This window comes from Pogona vitticeps, chromosome 4 (genome assembly GCF_051106095.1).
Source record: "Pogona vitticeps strain Pit_001003342236 chromosome 4, PviZW2.1, whole genome shotgun sequence".
Classification (NCBI taxonomy): domain Eukaryota; kingdom Metazoa; phylum Chordata; class Lepidosauria; order Squamata; family Agamidae; genus Pogona; species Pogona vitticeps.
Genome location: NC_135786.1, coordinates 157,085,001 through 157,099,803, shown reverse-complemented (window position 1 = coordinate 157,099,803; position 14,803 = coordinate 157,085,001). Strand labels below are relative to the sequence as shown.

General features: G+C 49.5%; 1 protein-coding gene across 1 annotated transcript in view; it reads left to right on the top strand.

Annotated features, from left to right (window-relative positions):
• The first annotated feature begins 884 nt into the window (after window positions 1–884).
• The window catches only part of FOXF2 (forkhead box F2), a 15,546-nt gene continuing 1,627 nt past the window's right edge, over window positions 885–14,803 (top strand). Inside the window, exons 1-2 of the mRNA XM_072998557.2 lie at window positions 885–2,077; window positions 12,139–14,803. The exon at window positions 12,139–14,803 is cut by the window's right edge and continues 1,627 nt beyond it. Of these exons, the coding sequence (XP_072854658.2) occupies window positions 1,054–2,077; window positions 12,139–12,308 (1,194 nt within the window). The 5' untranslated portion in view covers window positions 885–1,053 and the 3' untranslated portion in view covers window positions 12,309–14,803. The remainder of the gene's footprint in view (window positions 2,078–12,138) is intronic.

Here is a 14,803-nt window from a genome sequence, read left to right as displayed (position 1 = left end):
AGGCATGAATTTATGTTTTCTGTGGTTTAAATCCAAAAGCCTCAATGGTATCACACTACCCCCCCCCGAAGGCACGAGACGAGCGCGCGTGTGCACATACAGTACACAGAGAAACACACCACGCACAATTTTCAAAAGACATTCAGTCCCAGAAGGCGTGTAATTCTTCCTGTCCTAATAAAATAAGATAAAATAAAAATAAATATGCGCCTTCCTTGGAGCCAGCCGAGATCGCTGGCATTTATCAATCCGGCGTGAGGGGCACGGAATAGGAAGAAAAGGGGGGGGGAGAGAGAGAGCTTCACGAATTACCTTCGGAGTCTGGAGCTGCAGGCTGGGCGTGTGGCGGGGAGGCTTAGCAACCGTCTCAGGGCAATTTGATGGATGGTGTAATTGGGTGTCGGGTGGGGGGGGAGGAGAAAGATGGAGAGAATGGCAGCCAGAGGGATCTGGAGCCTCCGAGAGCAGCTCGCCGGTCTAGGGGCGGGGGTGGACAGAGGCCAGCTGGAGAGGAACTGCCCTCCAGCTGGCCTCCGTCCACCCCCGCCCCTAGTCCGGCGAGCTGCTCTCTTTCCCCGTCCTTCTTTTTTGGATCGATTGAGCGGGGTGGGAGATGGAGGGAGGGAGGGAGGGAGGGAAGACGTGGCTGAGCAGGCGAGAGATTGAAAAGTCTGATAGGCGTCCGCGGATTCTGTTTGGCTGCGCAGCCCTTTACGCAAAAGCGGCCAGTGGGCTTTGGTGGATTTCCTCTTCTTTAAAGGCTTCAGGATGGCCACCAGGCGGGGGGCAGAGAGCGGAGCCGGAGAGCTCGAGAGAACTGAAGGCTCCTGAGTCCGGGAGGAGGAGGAGGAGGAGGAGGAGAAGGGGGGGTCAGACAGGGGAGGGAGGGAGGGGGCGCTGTGCTTGTGTGAAAGCCAGAGAGAAAGAGGGAGAGAAGGCGAGACAGACGGACAGACGGACGGAGAAAGAGAGGCTTGCGCAAGGAAGGAGGGAGGGATGCTCCGGGCGCCGCTTCCAGATCGCTAAGGAGGTGGCCCAGAAGGAGCAGCCTCCATGAGCTCCAAGATCGGGGCCCCGGTGCCTCGCAGCCCGGCCTTGATGAACCAACAACCGCCGCCGCCGCCGCCGCCTTCCTCAGCCCTGGAGTCGTCCACCACCACCCTCTCCAACGGCAACAGCGGCAACGCGGGCAACAGCGGCAGCGACGGGGGCGCCTCGTCCACGCCCGCGCCCTCCTCCTCCAAAGCCAAGAAAGCCAGCTCGGGGCTCCGCCGCCCGGAGAAGCCGCCCTACTCCTACATCGCGCTGATCGTGATGGCCATTCAGAGCTCGCCGTCCAAGCGGCTGACGCTGAGCGAGATCTACCAGTTCCTGCAGGCGCGCTTCCCTTTCTTCCGCGGCGCCTACCAAGGCTGGAAGAACTCGGTGCGGCACAACCTCTCGCTCAACGAGTGCTTCATCAAGCTGCCCAAAGGCCTGGGCCGGCCCGGGAAAGGCCACTACTGGACCATCGACCCGGCCAGCGAGTTCATGTTCGAGGAAGGCTCCTTCCGACGACGCCCGCGGGGCTTCCGAAGGAAATGCCAGGCGCTCAAGCCCACCATGTACCACCGCATGGTCAACGGCCTGGGCTTCCTCCCGCAGGGCTTCGACTTCCAGGCGCCGCCGGCCGCCCCGCTGGGCTGCCACCCCAACGGCTACAACCCGCTGGAGGTCATGCAGGCCGGCGCCGCCTACGAGGCCCACCACGTCCCGCACATGTCGCCCAACCCGGGCTCCACGTACATGGCCAGCTGCCCGGTGCCCTCCAACGGCGCCGACTACGGGCCGGACAGCAGCAGCAGCCCCGTGCCCTCCTCGCCGGCCATGGCCAGCGCCATCGAGTGCCATTCACCCTACGGCAGTCCCGGGGGCCACTGGACCTCCTCGGGGGCCTCCTCTTATCTCAAGCAGCAGACCCTGCCGCCGCCGCCGCCGCCCGCCGCCGCCGCGGCCCCCGCGGGCATCCACTCGGGAATGGCCTCCTACTCGCTGGAACAAAGCTACCTGCATCAAAACGGAAGGGAAGACCTCTCAGGTACCGAAGCCACCTCTCCCCCCCACCCCGCCTCACTTCCTCCCGCCCATGCCCACCCCTCCGCCAGCCCCATTGATTTGCAAGTCAGACGAAGGGGGTCCTCGATTCGCAGGGCTTTCAAGTGGAAGCGCAGCCTGCCGCCTGCAGAGGTTCCCACGGCTCTGTCCAAGCAGACGTTTGGACTGAAGTCGTAACGCGCTTGAGAGCGAAAGCTGGAAATGTAAGGTGCCCGTTTAGATTTTATGTGATGTCTTGACTTATTCCTGGTCACCCTTCTTGAGTTATAGGCAGTTCTTGAATTATATCCGCCACAAGGGTCCGAAACAGCTGTCCTCACAAAGCAGCTGAGGGAAAAGGGATCCATTCTGCCCTAGGAAGCCACTCCTTTCCACTGTGATGGATCGGGGCCGGCTGGTGGCAACAAAACTACCTTAGAAATAGAACGCCGTATCTTGAAATGTCTTTGATCCTATCCTAGCAGATAAGGGCGGGTCTTGCAAGTTAAGGCTCCGTCCTGCTGCCATGTTAGTAACCAGTTTTATTTGTGCAAAACAATGATCTTGTGTCTAAGGAGATCAGGTGCTGAAAGGCACCTTTTAATATTTGCGAGTGGGCCAGTCCAAGCATGGCTCCCCCCCCCCCCACAAACATGATCTGAAAATAGGCCAGGGTTTCCGATCCCCTTTAGAAGTCGTGGGTATTGAATCAAGAGATAAAAAGCGCTTCCGTGGATTAATCCCGAATATGGAAGTGCGATGTGCTTCCAGGTCTCCTACTCACTTTACTTGGAATTAGGAGTCCCTGGGATCCATAGAGTATCCTGAGGAACTAGAGTTAGGTGGCCCGGCCGTCGCCTGTGAGTTCATCGCAGTATTTAAAACGCTTGTTTTAAATCCCCTTGAGAGGATGGTAAAAAAATATATATTATGGACTGAAAATATTACTTGGGCGTGGGTGGATGGTGAGGATTTTGAAATCGAGATCTTTGACGGAAAAGCACCTGCGTATTTGAGTGGCTTTGGCTGCGATCCTAAGCACAACACCAAGTTGGAAGCAAATGCCAGCCAAGACACTCAAAAAGCTCTCGTTCTTGGAGGGTCCCGTCATCCTAATGCCCATTCCCGTAGCGATTGTCTCCAGCTGCTTCATATTTGTTATCTACACCGGGGCTCCCTTCCACCCACGTTTCATGTAGGAGAATTTAAGTAAATTACATGGTCTGCTCTGGTCCGTGCTGAAAGTGAAATCTTAGGTAGAAGTTGCTTTACAATTTTTTTTTTTAAAAAATAAACCTTTCGGGGTTGTGGGTGGGAAAAGACAGGAGGAATCCCTCCACTCGCCCAGGTTCAGTTGTAGCTGTCAGATAACCCTGCCCCGATGCTGAGTCCCCGCGCTGTTTTCTCTGAAAACACCAGCTTTGACGTGAGAAAACAAAAGCTGCTTCCAGGGGGGAAAATAGACCTATTGTTCAGGGAGAGAAGTCGAACTGCGACCGGGGCGGAGCGGGAGGGAGTGGGAAAGAAATCTGTGATTAAAAGGAAGGAGAAGACGGCCCCAGGACATTCTTGCGGCTGTCTCTTAATAAAATGAGGTTCACGTCGTTAAGCAGGATGCCGGGTCAGCAAAGCTTCAGATTTGTTCTTATCTTGTTACCTTGTGGATCAAAGTCTTTCCAAATTCTAACCTCTCCCCTGCTCACATTTTGAGAGCAAAAAAAGCTCAAATGCCACCCACACAGTAGCTTTCTCCGTTGTAGAACTTAATTACTCCAGAGTTATATGATTATAATTATTAGGTTGAGGGATTAAGGTTCACCCAGTCTTCCATCCCATTCCTTTAACATTCTGCAGGGGCTTTCCTGGTTTTATAACTTCCCAGGTACTAAAAAAAACCCCCATATACAGCAGAAAGTGTTCTAAGCACGTTTTGCCCAAATCTGTCTGTGTTTGCTCTTGTTGTCTCTGCATTGGGACTTACTTGCAGGCAAGCGTGCGTCGGATCGCAACCATAGTTTGAGTTAAACTCCAGTAAACTCAGAGGGACATAGCGTGCAGTTTTAGACACACTTACTGGAGGTAAAATCTATAAACACAGGCACCCCTGTTCCTGAGTAACCATGGGTAGGATTACGCCTTTAATCCATGAAAAATATACAGTATATAGGATTGGGTATTTAAAAGAGTATGATTGCAATATTAAATATATGTAAGCGGTTAGAAATTAGAATTTATATCCATTCAAGTCCGTAGGACTTTCTTCAGAGTAAACATGTCTAAACTGTATTTAGTTCTAAAATCCTCTACTACTAACTCCACCCCGAATATTGGGTGGAGATGATGATTAAGCACCTGAGGAGGGGGACGTTAAACTTGTGCTTAACAGTGTGATCCTATAATGTCTTCTTAAAGGTAAACCGCTTTGAGTTCCATGGAACCTATACTCAGCTTAACTGTCTGCACACTTACTTAGAAAATAACCCCCACAGAACTTGTTCTAATGAGAAATTCGGTGCAGGTGACTTCTGAGTAAACACGAATCGGATTGTCTTGCAAAAAAATTCCCTGAGAAACCCGTGAACAGGATTTGGCTTCGGCTGGATCGTGTCTCCTAGCTCAGACAATGACAAGTCCACTTCCTTGGATTAGTGAGTTAAAATTTCGTTTCACAAACTTTCCCCAGTTGTGATCCTTCCTGATGCCCCATCATTCTTTTGGGAGAAAGCGCATAACAAATCACACAACGGGTCTTTTACAGATGAAAAAAAAACAGTGCCCTGAAGGTTTCTAAGAGGCGAATTGATGAAGAAGGTGAAATATTATCTGCATATCCCTGGGGGGGGGGGAATTAAGCTGCGAGGTGCGGGGGGTTGGGTGGGGGTCAAACTTTTTGAATATTTCTTTCAAAGTGCAGAGGAAAAACGTGCTAACAAGAGACTGGGATTACTTCTATAACTGGAAGGAACTGCTGTCTTCCTCTCATCGCAATATGTTGCTTTTTTTTTTTAAGGGACTTAGGGAGAAAAAAATCTGGGAGAGACCGAGCGGAGAAAAATAAGAGACCGAAATGGGTAAAAGATGTTGGGCTCTTACGAGGGAAACTTTCCAAATAGCCCTTTTAAACGTGGGTCTCGGGGGTTAACTAAACAAAGACAGTCTAGGCTGGACCACACCGAAGGGGATTGGAGCTTGACTTAACCCAGATGAGAGCGAGGTCTTGTTCAATTTTATGGGAATTTCAACAAGTAACAAATACAGACGACCTTGTCCACTGCCTCGGTTTTCTCGTCGGCGACCTGCTGTCAATCATCTGATGAGTCCCTCTCTCCACTCCCCCCCCTCCACGTCTCCGTCCCCCTCCCCCACAGCTTTCTTTTTTAGCATGTGATAGGAAAACTGAAGCCCTTCTCTAGTGGAAATGACTTCTGGAAGAAACTCCCCCCCCTTTTTTTTTTTAAATGAAGAGAGGTGGGTGCAAATGAAGACGCCCCGATCCTCCAAAAGGAACACTTACAGAAGGGTTGGTTTTAAAGTTGGTTCTGGGGGGAGGGGAAGGAATGTTCTTTTGCCCAGCTCCCTACACTTTGATTCTGATCTCAGCGCAGTTCGGCCTTTCATTTAATTTGCACGCGGGCAAATTCCTCGGGAGCAAACGGGATCCCAGCTATTCAGTGATGCTTCGAGAGGAAAAGTGGCAGCCTCTGAGCTCATCTGTCTCCCCCTGTATTCTCATCTAGCACGTCAGAACACACCCAGGTGTTTTCTCCCTCTCCGTGATTCTTTGTAAAAGTTCATTCATTCTCCAAATAATGCGGTCTGCTGGTTTCTAAGACACACTCGTTGAAGAGGTCCTTTTTTAAATCCCAAAACTTTTTCGAGAATATTTCCTCCGCCTCCCCCCAACTTTTGCGCTCTTGGGTTGGGAAAAGATGTTAAAACTCGGTCTTCAACCCAAGGGAAGCAACCGGCACTCTTTCTGGAAGACTGCTAGTAGATCTGCGGGGACTTCAACTCCACGGGTACCCTGTGACCGCAACCAGAGGCTGACATTCTGCTTGTTCGTGCGGCTGCTTTGATGCACGTTGCAGACAATAAGATATGAGCAGCTTCGCTGCTTCCAGTTGAAGTAGAATTGCAGGCCTCGTAAAGTTCGTGCTTGGTGTTGCAACCCTTCAAACTAGTTTTTCCCAGGTGGACTTCTTGAAGTCAGTTGGGCTCTTTGAACTACTAGGTTGCCAGCGCTCTTAAAACAACGGTAACACAATATCCTTAATTTTATTTAAATAAAAGGCTGTCCATTTGGGACTCGAAGCTCATGCCTATTTAGCTGGAAGTAAACTGCAGAAAAACTTACTTCTGAGTAAGGGTAGACGTTACTTTGCTTACGCTGGAAGAGAAAAAAAAAACAAAACCCAGACATAACCTTGTTTGTTTAGTGGGGTGGGATGAGTGACTAGTGAATATAACAATAAATAATTCGTTTCCAGTTTAATTTAACAATATGAAGTAGAAGAAAATCGGAGGGAGAGAAAAGAAAGAAAGAAAGAAAGAAAGAAAGAAAGAAAGACAGACAGACAGACAGACAGACAGACAGACAGACAGACACTTTGCTGTTCTGGTTGGAAGCCGGCAGTCAATCCCATTCATCTTTACTAGGAAGTAGACATCATCGCACTTTCAAGGAGACTTACATTACAGTCTCATGCAAGTGTGCTTTAACTTGCTTTTAACTGTAGTAGGGCTTAGTTAATAGGACCACAGCTTTATAAGAAAAGGTGAAATTATAGAGTTTAACCTATATTTGGCAAGTGGGGGGGGGAGAGAGGGCATTATGGGTGAAATTAAATGCCCATGAAAGTGCACGGGAGAGGAGGTGTAAAGCCTGGTGGGCAAAAAAAAGCTGCCCCTGAGATTCCCCCCCCACACACACACCATTAATTTGCGTTGCGTGGGCTGTCGGTCTTTCAGATTAGCTACAACCAGGCTCGGTGTTATACGTGCCTAGAAGCAACGGCAGTCTGGTTCACCTGACTACCGAGATCCCTTAACATTGAAACGGAAAGTGCACGGGATCGGGACCGTCAATGAGTCAGATTCCGACGGGACAGCGAGAAGATCGCGGTCCACCGCGCTAAGCCGCAGGGTCTCCAGAGTCTCCGCCCCGCCCCGACTACCGGGTGCGGGGAAGCTGCTCTTTTATGAGCCGCGAGAGCTGTAATTTCTGTCCCCGACGATTTTTATCGGCCGGTAAAGCCCCATCAAATCACGCCCGGTTTAGCGCCGCGGAGATGCTAAATCCCGGGGCCTTGGGAGCCTCCCGCCCTCTTCCCCCCGCGCCCTCTCCCAGCGAGGCCGAGCGAGATTGGAAACAGAGGCCGCTTCTCCTGGAGGCTTAGCGGCGAAGGGAGAAGAGGGAGGGCGAGTTGGAGGAGGAGGAGGCGGCGGCGGCGGGAGCCGGACATTTTTCGCACACTATTAAACCGAGCCGAACTGATTGAATCAGGGTTCCAATAAAGTCCGCCGGTTTCATTATGAGCATACCAGGCGGGTTATTAGAAAGACGGAGGAAATCCAGCGAAATAATCGCTCTTGCCAACGAGAGCGCTTCGGGGTGAGCGAAGGGGCAGGCGGGGGAGACTCAGGGCCGGAGCAGCGCTCTTCCCACTACTCCGCACGACCCATAGAATCTCAAGAGGGAGGAGACGGGAGGCAGCTGAAGAAAAACATCCTGGGGTTTCTTGACTTTCCACCCTTTACCTCTTTGAAAATGAAAACTGGGCTTTTCTTGTTAGAAAGTCTCCTCCTAAGCAAGAGACACCCGGATTTGGGGGTGGGGGTGGGAGTGGGGAGGAGAGGGAGACTCCTTATTTTTGGATCCCTTTGCCTCAGTGGCCCAGGTGTTTTGGAGGGCGAACGCTAAATTCTGGTTCTGGAACTCAAGTCTGCCTGAAAGAAAAAAGCTCTTTTCCGAGGAAGTTAAATAACCCCGAATGGCAGAACGGTCCAGGGGGACGTTTACTGAGGAAACCCGTCTGCGAACTTCTGGAGACTCTTTCTAGTTTCCAAGGTGGATGTTATCGAATTCAGCGAAGACTGCAAATCCAGCTCTGGTGAACTTAGCATAACCCGGTGGTGAAGGGTAACGTTGCTCTTCCTAAGGCTGAAGTCAGACTTTACTACATTTCTAGCGAAACTTCAGGGGCGGCCCGAGGGAGTCTTCACCCCTAAATTTCCGGGGGAATGCCCCGGTTACGAGCTACCGCCGGACAGCCTAAGTCGAAACAAACATGGAAATCCAGGTGCCTGGCTCGCTTCCTTTTCCCAATTTAAACTTACAAGCGGGTTGGACTAATCAATGCACCCCCGCCCCCGGTTACAAGAATGCAGGCTAACTGGCATCTCTCTCATTCAGTCCACGCCCTTGCGGGTTTACTTGCAAACAACTCACAGCGGCTTTAATGGGACTCCCTGCCAGATGAGTGTATAGAGGTCTGGAGCCTTTAAACTCTCGGTTCCGAAGTCTCTTGTTTCTGAGTCTTTTACTCCCCGATTCTAGCCATGCGTGTTGGGGGGGCACTAAATCCCAGGCACTCTGTGAACCAGGCAGGGGCGCGTCGCACCCCAAAACTCATCCCTCGCCCCTCTTTAATCAATCCCCTACTGAGATGCGAGGCCACGTTCTTCTCTAGAGGCCTTTGCCACCAACTCAGAATTGATCCTGAACTGGTCCTTTTGTTAGGGACAAAGTCCTACTGAACTCGTTGGGTCTTTCTCAAGAGGTTTTGAAGATCTGCCTGGGTAGCTAAATATCACTCAGTTTAACTGGGTTGTTGCAGAGTGGCTCATTTACTGCCTGTAGATTTGTTATGGCAGAAACATGTAAGCATCTGTACTGGTCCACATACTCTTCTGCTGGTAGCTCTAGCTCACGCACACCCCGCGTTTCCAACTCTTTAACCCACAGCCTTGCAAGGGAGCGGGCGGGGAGGATTCTGTTTTCTTTTCCCCAAGTCCTCACCTGACTGATCCGAGACATTTGAGGGAAGATTCTGTCGTCCCACCCACCCGTGGGGCTATGGACTCGCGTTCCTCTTGCAGCGATCTGGCTGAGGGAGCGATCCCACGCACCCTTGCGTGGAAAAAGGAAGCTCTGTGATTTCCCCATGGATTCCAGCGAAAACTTCTGGGTGTTTTTTGTTTTTTGACGAGCTGTACAGACTTAGTACAAATGGCAACTAGGACTTAGCTTGGGTAAACGGCGTTCTACTCCGTGGGCTCACTCAGAACTGAGAAAGAGGGACACTGGAATAAATAAGGATAATTGGGGATCTCCTGTTTCCTTAAGGTCCGCAAGCCTGAAATGTTTCTTCAAAGGAAGGGCCCCTTGAGGAAATCCGCTTCCTCGCAAGGGTGAATCCCAGCCAGGAGCTTGGAGCGATTCATATTTTAGAAGATTTTACTGAAGGAGGCTAAAATCATAATTTTAACAGTTCTTTACCGTTGTGTTATTAGCTACGTTTAGGTTGCAAGGCCGATTCTCGGTTCGTTCTTATTGTGAATAAGGCCGTCGTGTTACTAAATTTGTAGCTTAGATTGCTCTTTTCATTGAACTGTGAACAGATTTCGCCTACAGAAAATAAGCCTCCAGAAAGGAAGCGGCTGGAAGCCCGTGGCTGCAATCCTGTCGCCACTTAGCAAAAGGAAACCCTACTGAGTGCCATGGGTCATACATAACTTCTGAATAGTCATATTTAGGATAGCCCTGGAGTCAACAGGCTAGACCTTTCCTATGCACTTCGGGTGGGTGGGACTGCACGGAAAACCTTCCTGAACCAAAGTCCAAATTTTAAACTTTGGTGCACAAGCTGCATTGTGGATCTGGCTGGTTGATTGACCTCAAAGAGATCTCTTTCCCCTCCCCGCTGAATTTCAGGTCTTTGGGACAAGTTCGAAGCGTCTGTCTTAAAAAGGACAAGGGCTGCGGATGACATTCTCTGCCCAAGTCAAAGGCTCTAGTTTTAACGTGACTTCAGTGAAACCGTTAAAGATCAGTTTTGTGGCACCTTAAAACTCACAGATTTGTGATGCAATCAGCTTTTTAGGACACTGTTATGGTTTCACCAGAGGCAGCATCTGCAAACGCTTGTGTCCTGCTAAATCTGTTTGTCTTTAAGGTGCCATAGGGCTCTTCTTGTTTGGGCTAGAACCGGCTAGCCCAGCCACCTCTCTGGAAAGATTCAGTTTGTGCCTGCAGCACGGTGCCTGAAGAGACCAGGCAAATCTTTCTACCAGGGTTAGGGACAAAGGTTTGCAGCATTGTTTGAAAGCATGGCTAGTTCCATTGCTTGGAACCTACTTCTGAAGGAATCTGTCATGCAAATGTCTTCCATAGACTGAATGGTCTCCCCCCCCCCTTTGGGGGCTGGACTTTTCATTTTCTGGCACTTGGGCAGAAATCCACCCAATAGCTCAGTAGATGATACAAACCTTACCTTCCTTTCAGTTTTTCTGGTCTATGGGGTGTTTGGCAAAATCTGGTTTAGGCATTCCTGTACACACACTGGCCAAGCAATAAGTCCCACTGAATTCATTGGATTTTCCTTCTGAGTAAGCAAGCATAGGATTGCACTGTAAATATATTGCTTGCACAAGCCGTGTGTGTTTACTCACAAAGGAGTCCCAGAATTGACTGGGGGGGCCCTCCTTGGTGCAGGTGCTTAGCATTGCAGCTTTAGTCACAATAGCATCAGAGATCACCTTTGAGCAAAGCTCCTTTGTTTTCTATACAGAGATCCAAGCACAAGCTCAGCTCAACTCTAATAAAGAAATTTAATAAAGAACTTAAAATTTGGGCCAGTGTGCACAACCTTGGGATGTTAGCTGCATGGGACCTGTAGCCAGATGAGTATGGCTAGAATCTGTTGGTAAAAATATTCAACTCTGTAACCAGAATCTTTCCCATTAAACAGGTGATGGAACTTCCCTTGTTATTCCTGGCCATAGTGAAACCAGGAACATGGAATCACTTCATTCTGAAAGTTGGCCATAGGCTCCTTGGGGGGTACGGGTGGGGCCCTTTGCCTCCCTTCACAGGCTGGCTTCTCTTCTTCCTGGTGCCAATTTCTTTATTACTCATATAGCAAATCTTTCTCCCAACCTACACAATTGTCCTCACACGATCCCTTGTGAACCCCGGGGTGGAATTCCGGACAGCCAGGCTTACCTCGTTATTTTCAGGAGTCCAGCCTGCCTACACAGTGATTATTATGTTTGGGTCTTGGTGTCCTTTTTGTTTGTGTAAAGTTAGCCAAAAAAACCAGTAAAATATTTAGAAAATTAATTTTTAGTCTGTTTTTATTTTATTTAACGAAAATATGACACAGGCACTGCTGCATAGATTACAGTGGCTCCAGCCGAAAGTTTCCCTTTCCTTTTGGAACTGTGTTTGTGTCTGGCTTGCTTCTTGGCCAGGGTGGTGTTTCATCCTGCAGGAGAAGGAGCCACCGTGTGACCTAAAAGATCTGGGTCGGAGGGTGCCTTCAACTTTAATGCAAAGCAGGCCAGCATGTCTTTACCCGGAAAAAGGCCAGGGCGTATCCTCTGCCAGAGGACCTGCCTTTCTCCCCTGTTAGGCGTCAGTCTACTTGTTTTTCTCACAGCCACCCTGGGAGGTAGGACAGGTAGCAAAAAGGGTGTTCATCCAACTGAACTTCATGGGCCAGTTGGTGTTTGAACTTTTCTCTCTCCTGATCCTAGTTAGACATTCACACACACGAGAGAGATGTTGAAGGGAACCATCTGAGCTCCGAGCCGACCCAACACATTTTGCTGGCTGGGATCAGCAAATGGGGCCTTCCCACCTTTCTCGGTATCAAAATCAGGCCCCTTCATTTCCCCCAAATATTTCAACAGGGAAGCAACTTATGGCTTCACGGCCCTTGGCGTGATGCTCCGGGTCTGGTACCCGAGGTCGCAGCTCCCTCCTGCCTCGCGGCCGGGCCGGGCCCCCTCCGGTATTGATCTATTGGTGGACTCGCTCCCTCTTTGTCTCGCTTCTTCCCGCAGTGGGATTGCCGCGCTACCAGCATCACCCCTCGCCGGTCTGCGACAGAAAAGATTTCGTCCTCAACTTCAACGGCATCTCTTCCTTCCACCCCTCGGCCAGCAGCTCTTATTATCACCACCACCACCACCACCAAAGCGTCTGTCAAGACATCAAGCCCTGTGTGATGTGAACATGGACTGGGAAGGCCGGATCCGAAGAAGCGGGAAAGCGGGGGGGCGCAGGCGGATTTGCGCAGCAGCTGCTCTCTCTGCGCAAGTGCAGTCCACTCAACCCACACGACGTAAGGAGACCACCTAGCTGATCCCTCCCGGCTTTACACACATCTTTCGGGTTTGCTGTATGTGAAGCGCGATCCTAAGCATGTTTAGTTTGGCAGTATGCTCCACTATAGTTAGAGAAGGTGCGCAGCCGCGCAGCCCGATCCTATGCACTCCTACCAAGCTTTACCCTCCCCATCCAAAAAAAGGTGTATCCAAACTTGAAGCCCTACGCAGGCTCGTCTGCTCATAAGCAAGTTTTAATCAGCGGGGCTTAAACCTAGATAATATATAGGAATTGAGTCTGCCCTGAGCAAGAACAGACCCCAATCCCCAGGCGCGCGCAAACAGTGGAGCGAACTTCAGTTGAACTGGATGGGACTTTCTTCCAGGAAAAGCCTGCTTGGGATCGCGCTGCGTACAAAGTCCAAGGTAGCGTCCCCTTTAATCTGTGGAAAGCTTGTTACCAGGGTCATCTAGGTTCAGAATAAAACAGCCATATTCCGTTGATAGCCAATTCTTTAAGATGATGAATAAAATGTGTGTTTTATTTGTTTTATTTGTTTTTAACTCACGTTGCCTTATTTGGAAAAATAGATATGGGTTGGATCCAGACTCGATCAGACCCATCTCCATCCAACCCCCTAGGAAACTTCTGTTAAACAACAACTTGGGTTGGGATTTGCCATCTAGCCAGTTACACAGAATTCTTCCTTTAAAAAAAAAAAGAGAGAAAAGGACTCAGTCTTTTAAGCCTGACAGATTCTGTATAAGTAAACGACGTCCTGCGGGAGTTCAGGCCAGGTCACAATCTAGTGAGAGTTAAGCACTTTTGATCCCATTGATACCTACGGGAGTCTTGCGAAGATGTGTGCTTTGCCTCCGGAGCTCATGCATTTTCAAGGAAAGTTAAAGTCCGGCTGAACTAAAAGATTTCCCACGTAAGTCCCTTGAAGGGTACACGAGCCTCGGACACTTGAAAGATTATCTCATTTATTGGGGTGTTAACTTTCCTCCTTTCCTACCAGATTCTCTCAGTGAAATTAATAAGGCAAAAAAGTGGCTTAACTTTAACTGGATCCTACCCCAATGTTTTTTTAAAATCTTCTTCCAACAAAAAAGTCAGTTTTGAGGGCATTGAAAGAAACGAAAAGAGGGAAGATGAAAAAGAAAAGAAAAGGAGAAACTGGTGTTTCTCTTTCCTCTTTTTCCAAATCTTCCCGCTGCTTTCTCCCTAGAGGTTAAGGTTTCAGCCTTAAACGTCTCCTCCTTTTAACCTGCCAACGACGGACTCCATTCAGCAGCACCAACCAGTATTATTAAATAAGCATTGTTTTAGATTTCTGGGGTGTGTGTGTGTGTGCGTGTGCGTGTGCGCGTGTGTGTGTATGTGTGTGTGTGCCCACGCTTCCAGAAAATTCCCGGATTCGGTTCCTTCGCTTTTGTTTCCTTCTCCACAGTACCACGTTTGAGGTTAGTTTGTTTTCTTTCCTTTTTTAAAATCCAACAAAAAAGTGTTTATATCACAATCTTTAAAAAAAATATTTGAAATAAATATTGTGTATACTCACACACTATCGCTTTTAAACCGGAGATTATAATTTGCACTTATGTATAACGTTTGTCGGTTCGTCCAAATATTGTGATGTACAAAGTTTTTGGGGTGGGTTGTTGTGGTTTTTCAATAAAAAAATGTATATGACAAATAAGCTTTTCCTTTGGCTCCGTATGCAGGTCTTCCGCCTTTACTACCCAAACTTAAAAGGAAAAACACCCCGCTTATTCCTACAGTGGCGGCCGGGACAGGATCTCGCCCTGCATTTACAGAGTCCTACTTCTACGTCACTTCCGGTAGCTCCTAGCTCGGTTCTCCCTGCACCCCGGCTGATAAACTCTGAAAAGGCCCTTTCTTGGTATCTAGTGGAGTCGTTAGCTAATTTTAGCCTCCTGGTTTACGGGTTTCATGCCTTTAAGTCCCTTCAAAATGTGGTGCACCGTTTCAGCAACGCTGGATGGGGTTGCAGTTCTTTCGGTGGGGCAGAGCCCTTGACTTCCGACCCCAAATCCTGCGTTGACCCCATTGCTCCCTTTCAAATGTTCACTGTTCCCAATCAAAGCCTTTCCCTGCGTCTGCACCTCTTTTGCGCGGAGCTTCTGCGCTCCAGGGCCATCCCGAACGGTGGCCTCTCATTTGGACATGAAAGGCAATAAAAAGTTTTCTCTGTATCCCAGCCTAACGCCAGCCTTCTAAAGGAAGGGATCTTTCCCCCCTCTGGGTTTACAAGAGGGATTAGAAAGAGAGTAAATTATAAAATATCCCCCAAACCAGCATCAGATGTGGAAGATTATCATTCCCATCACCTCCTGAGCTTGGTGGTGGAGTGGGAGTTGTAGTACATCATAGCTG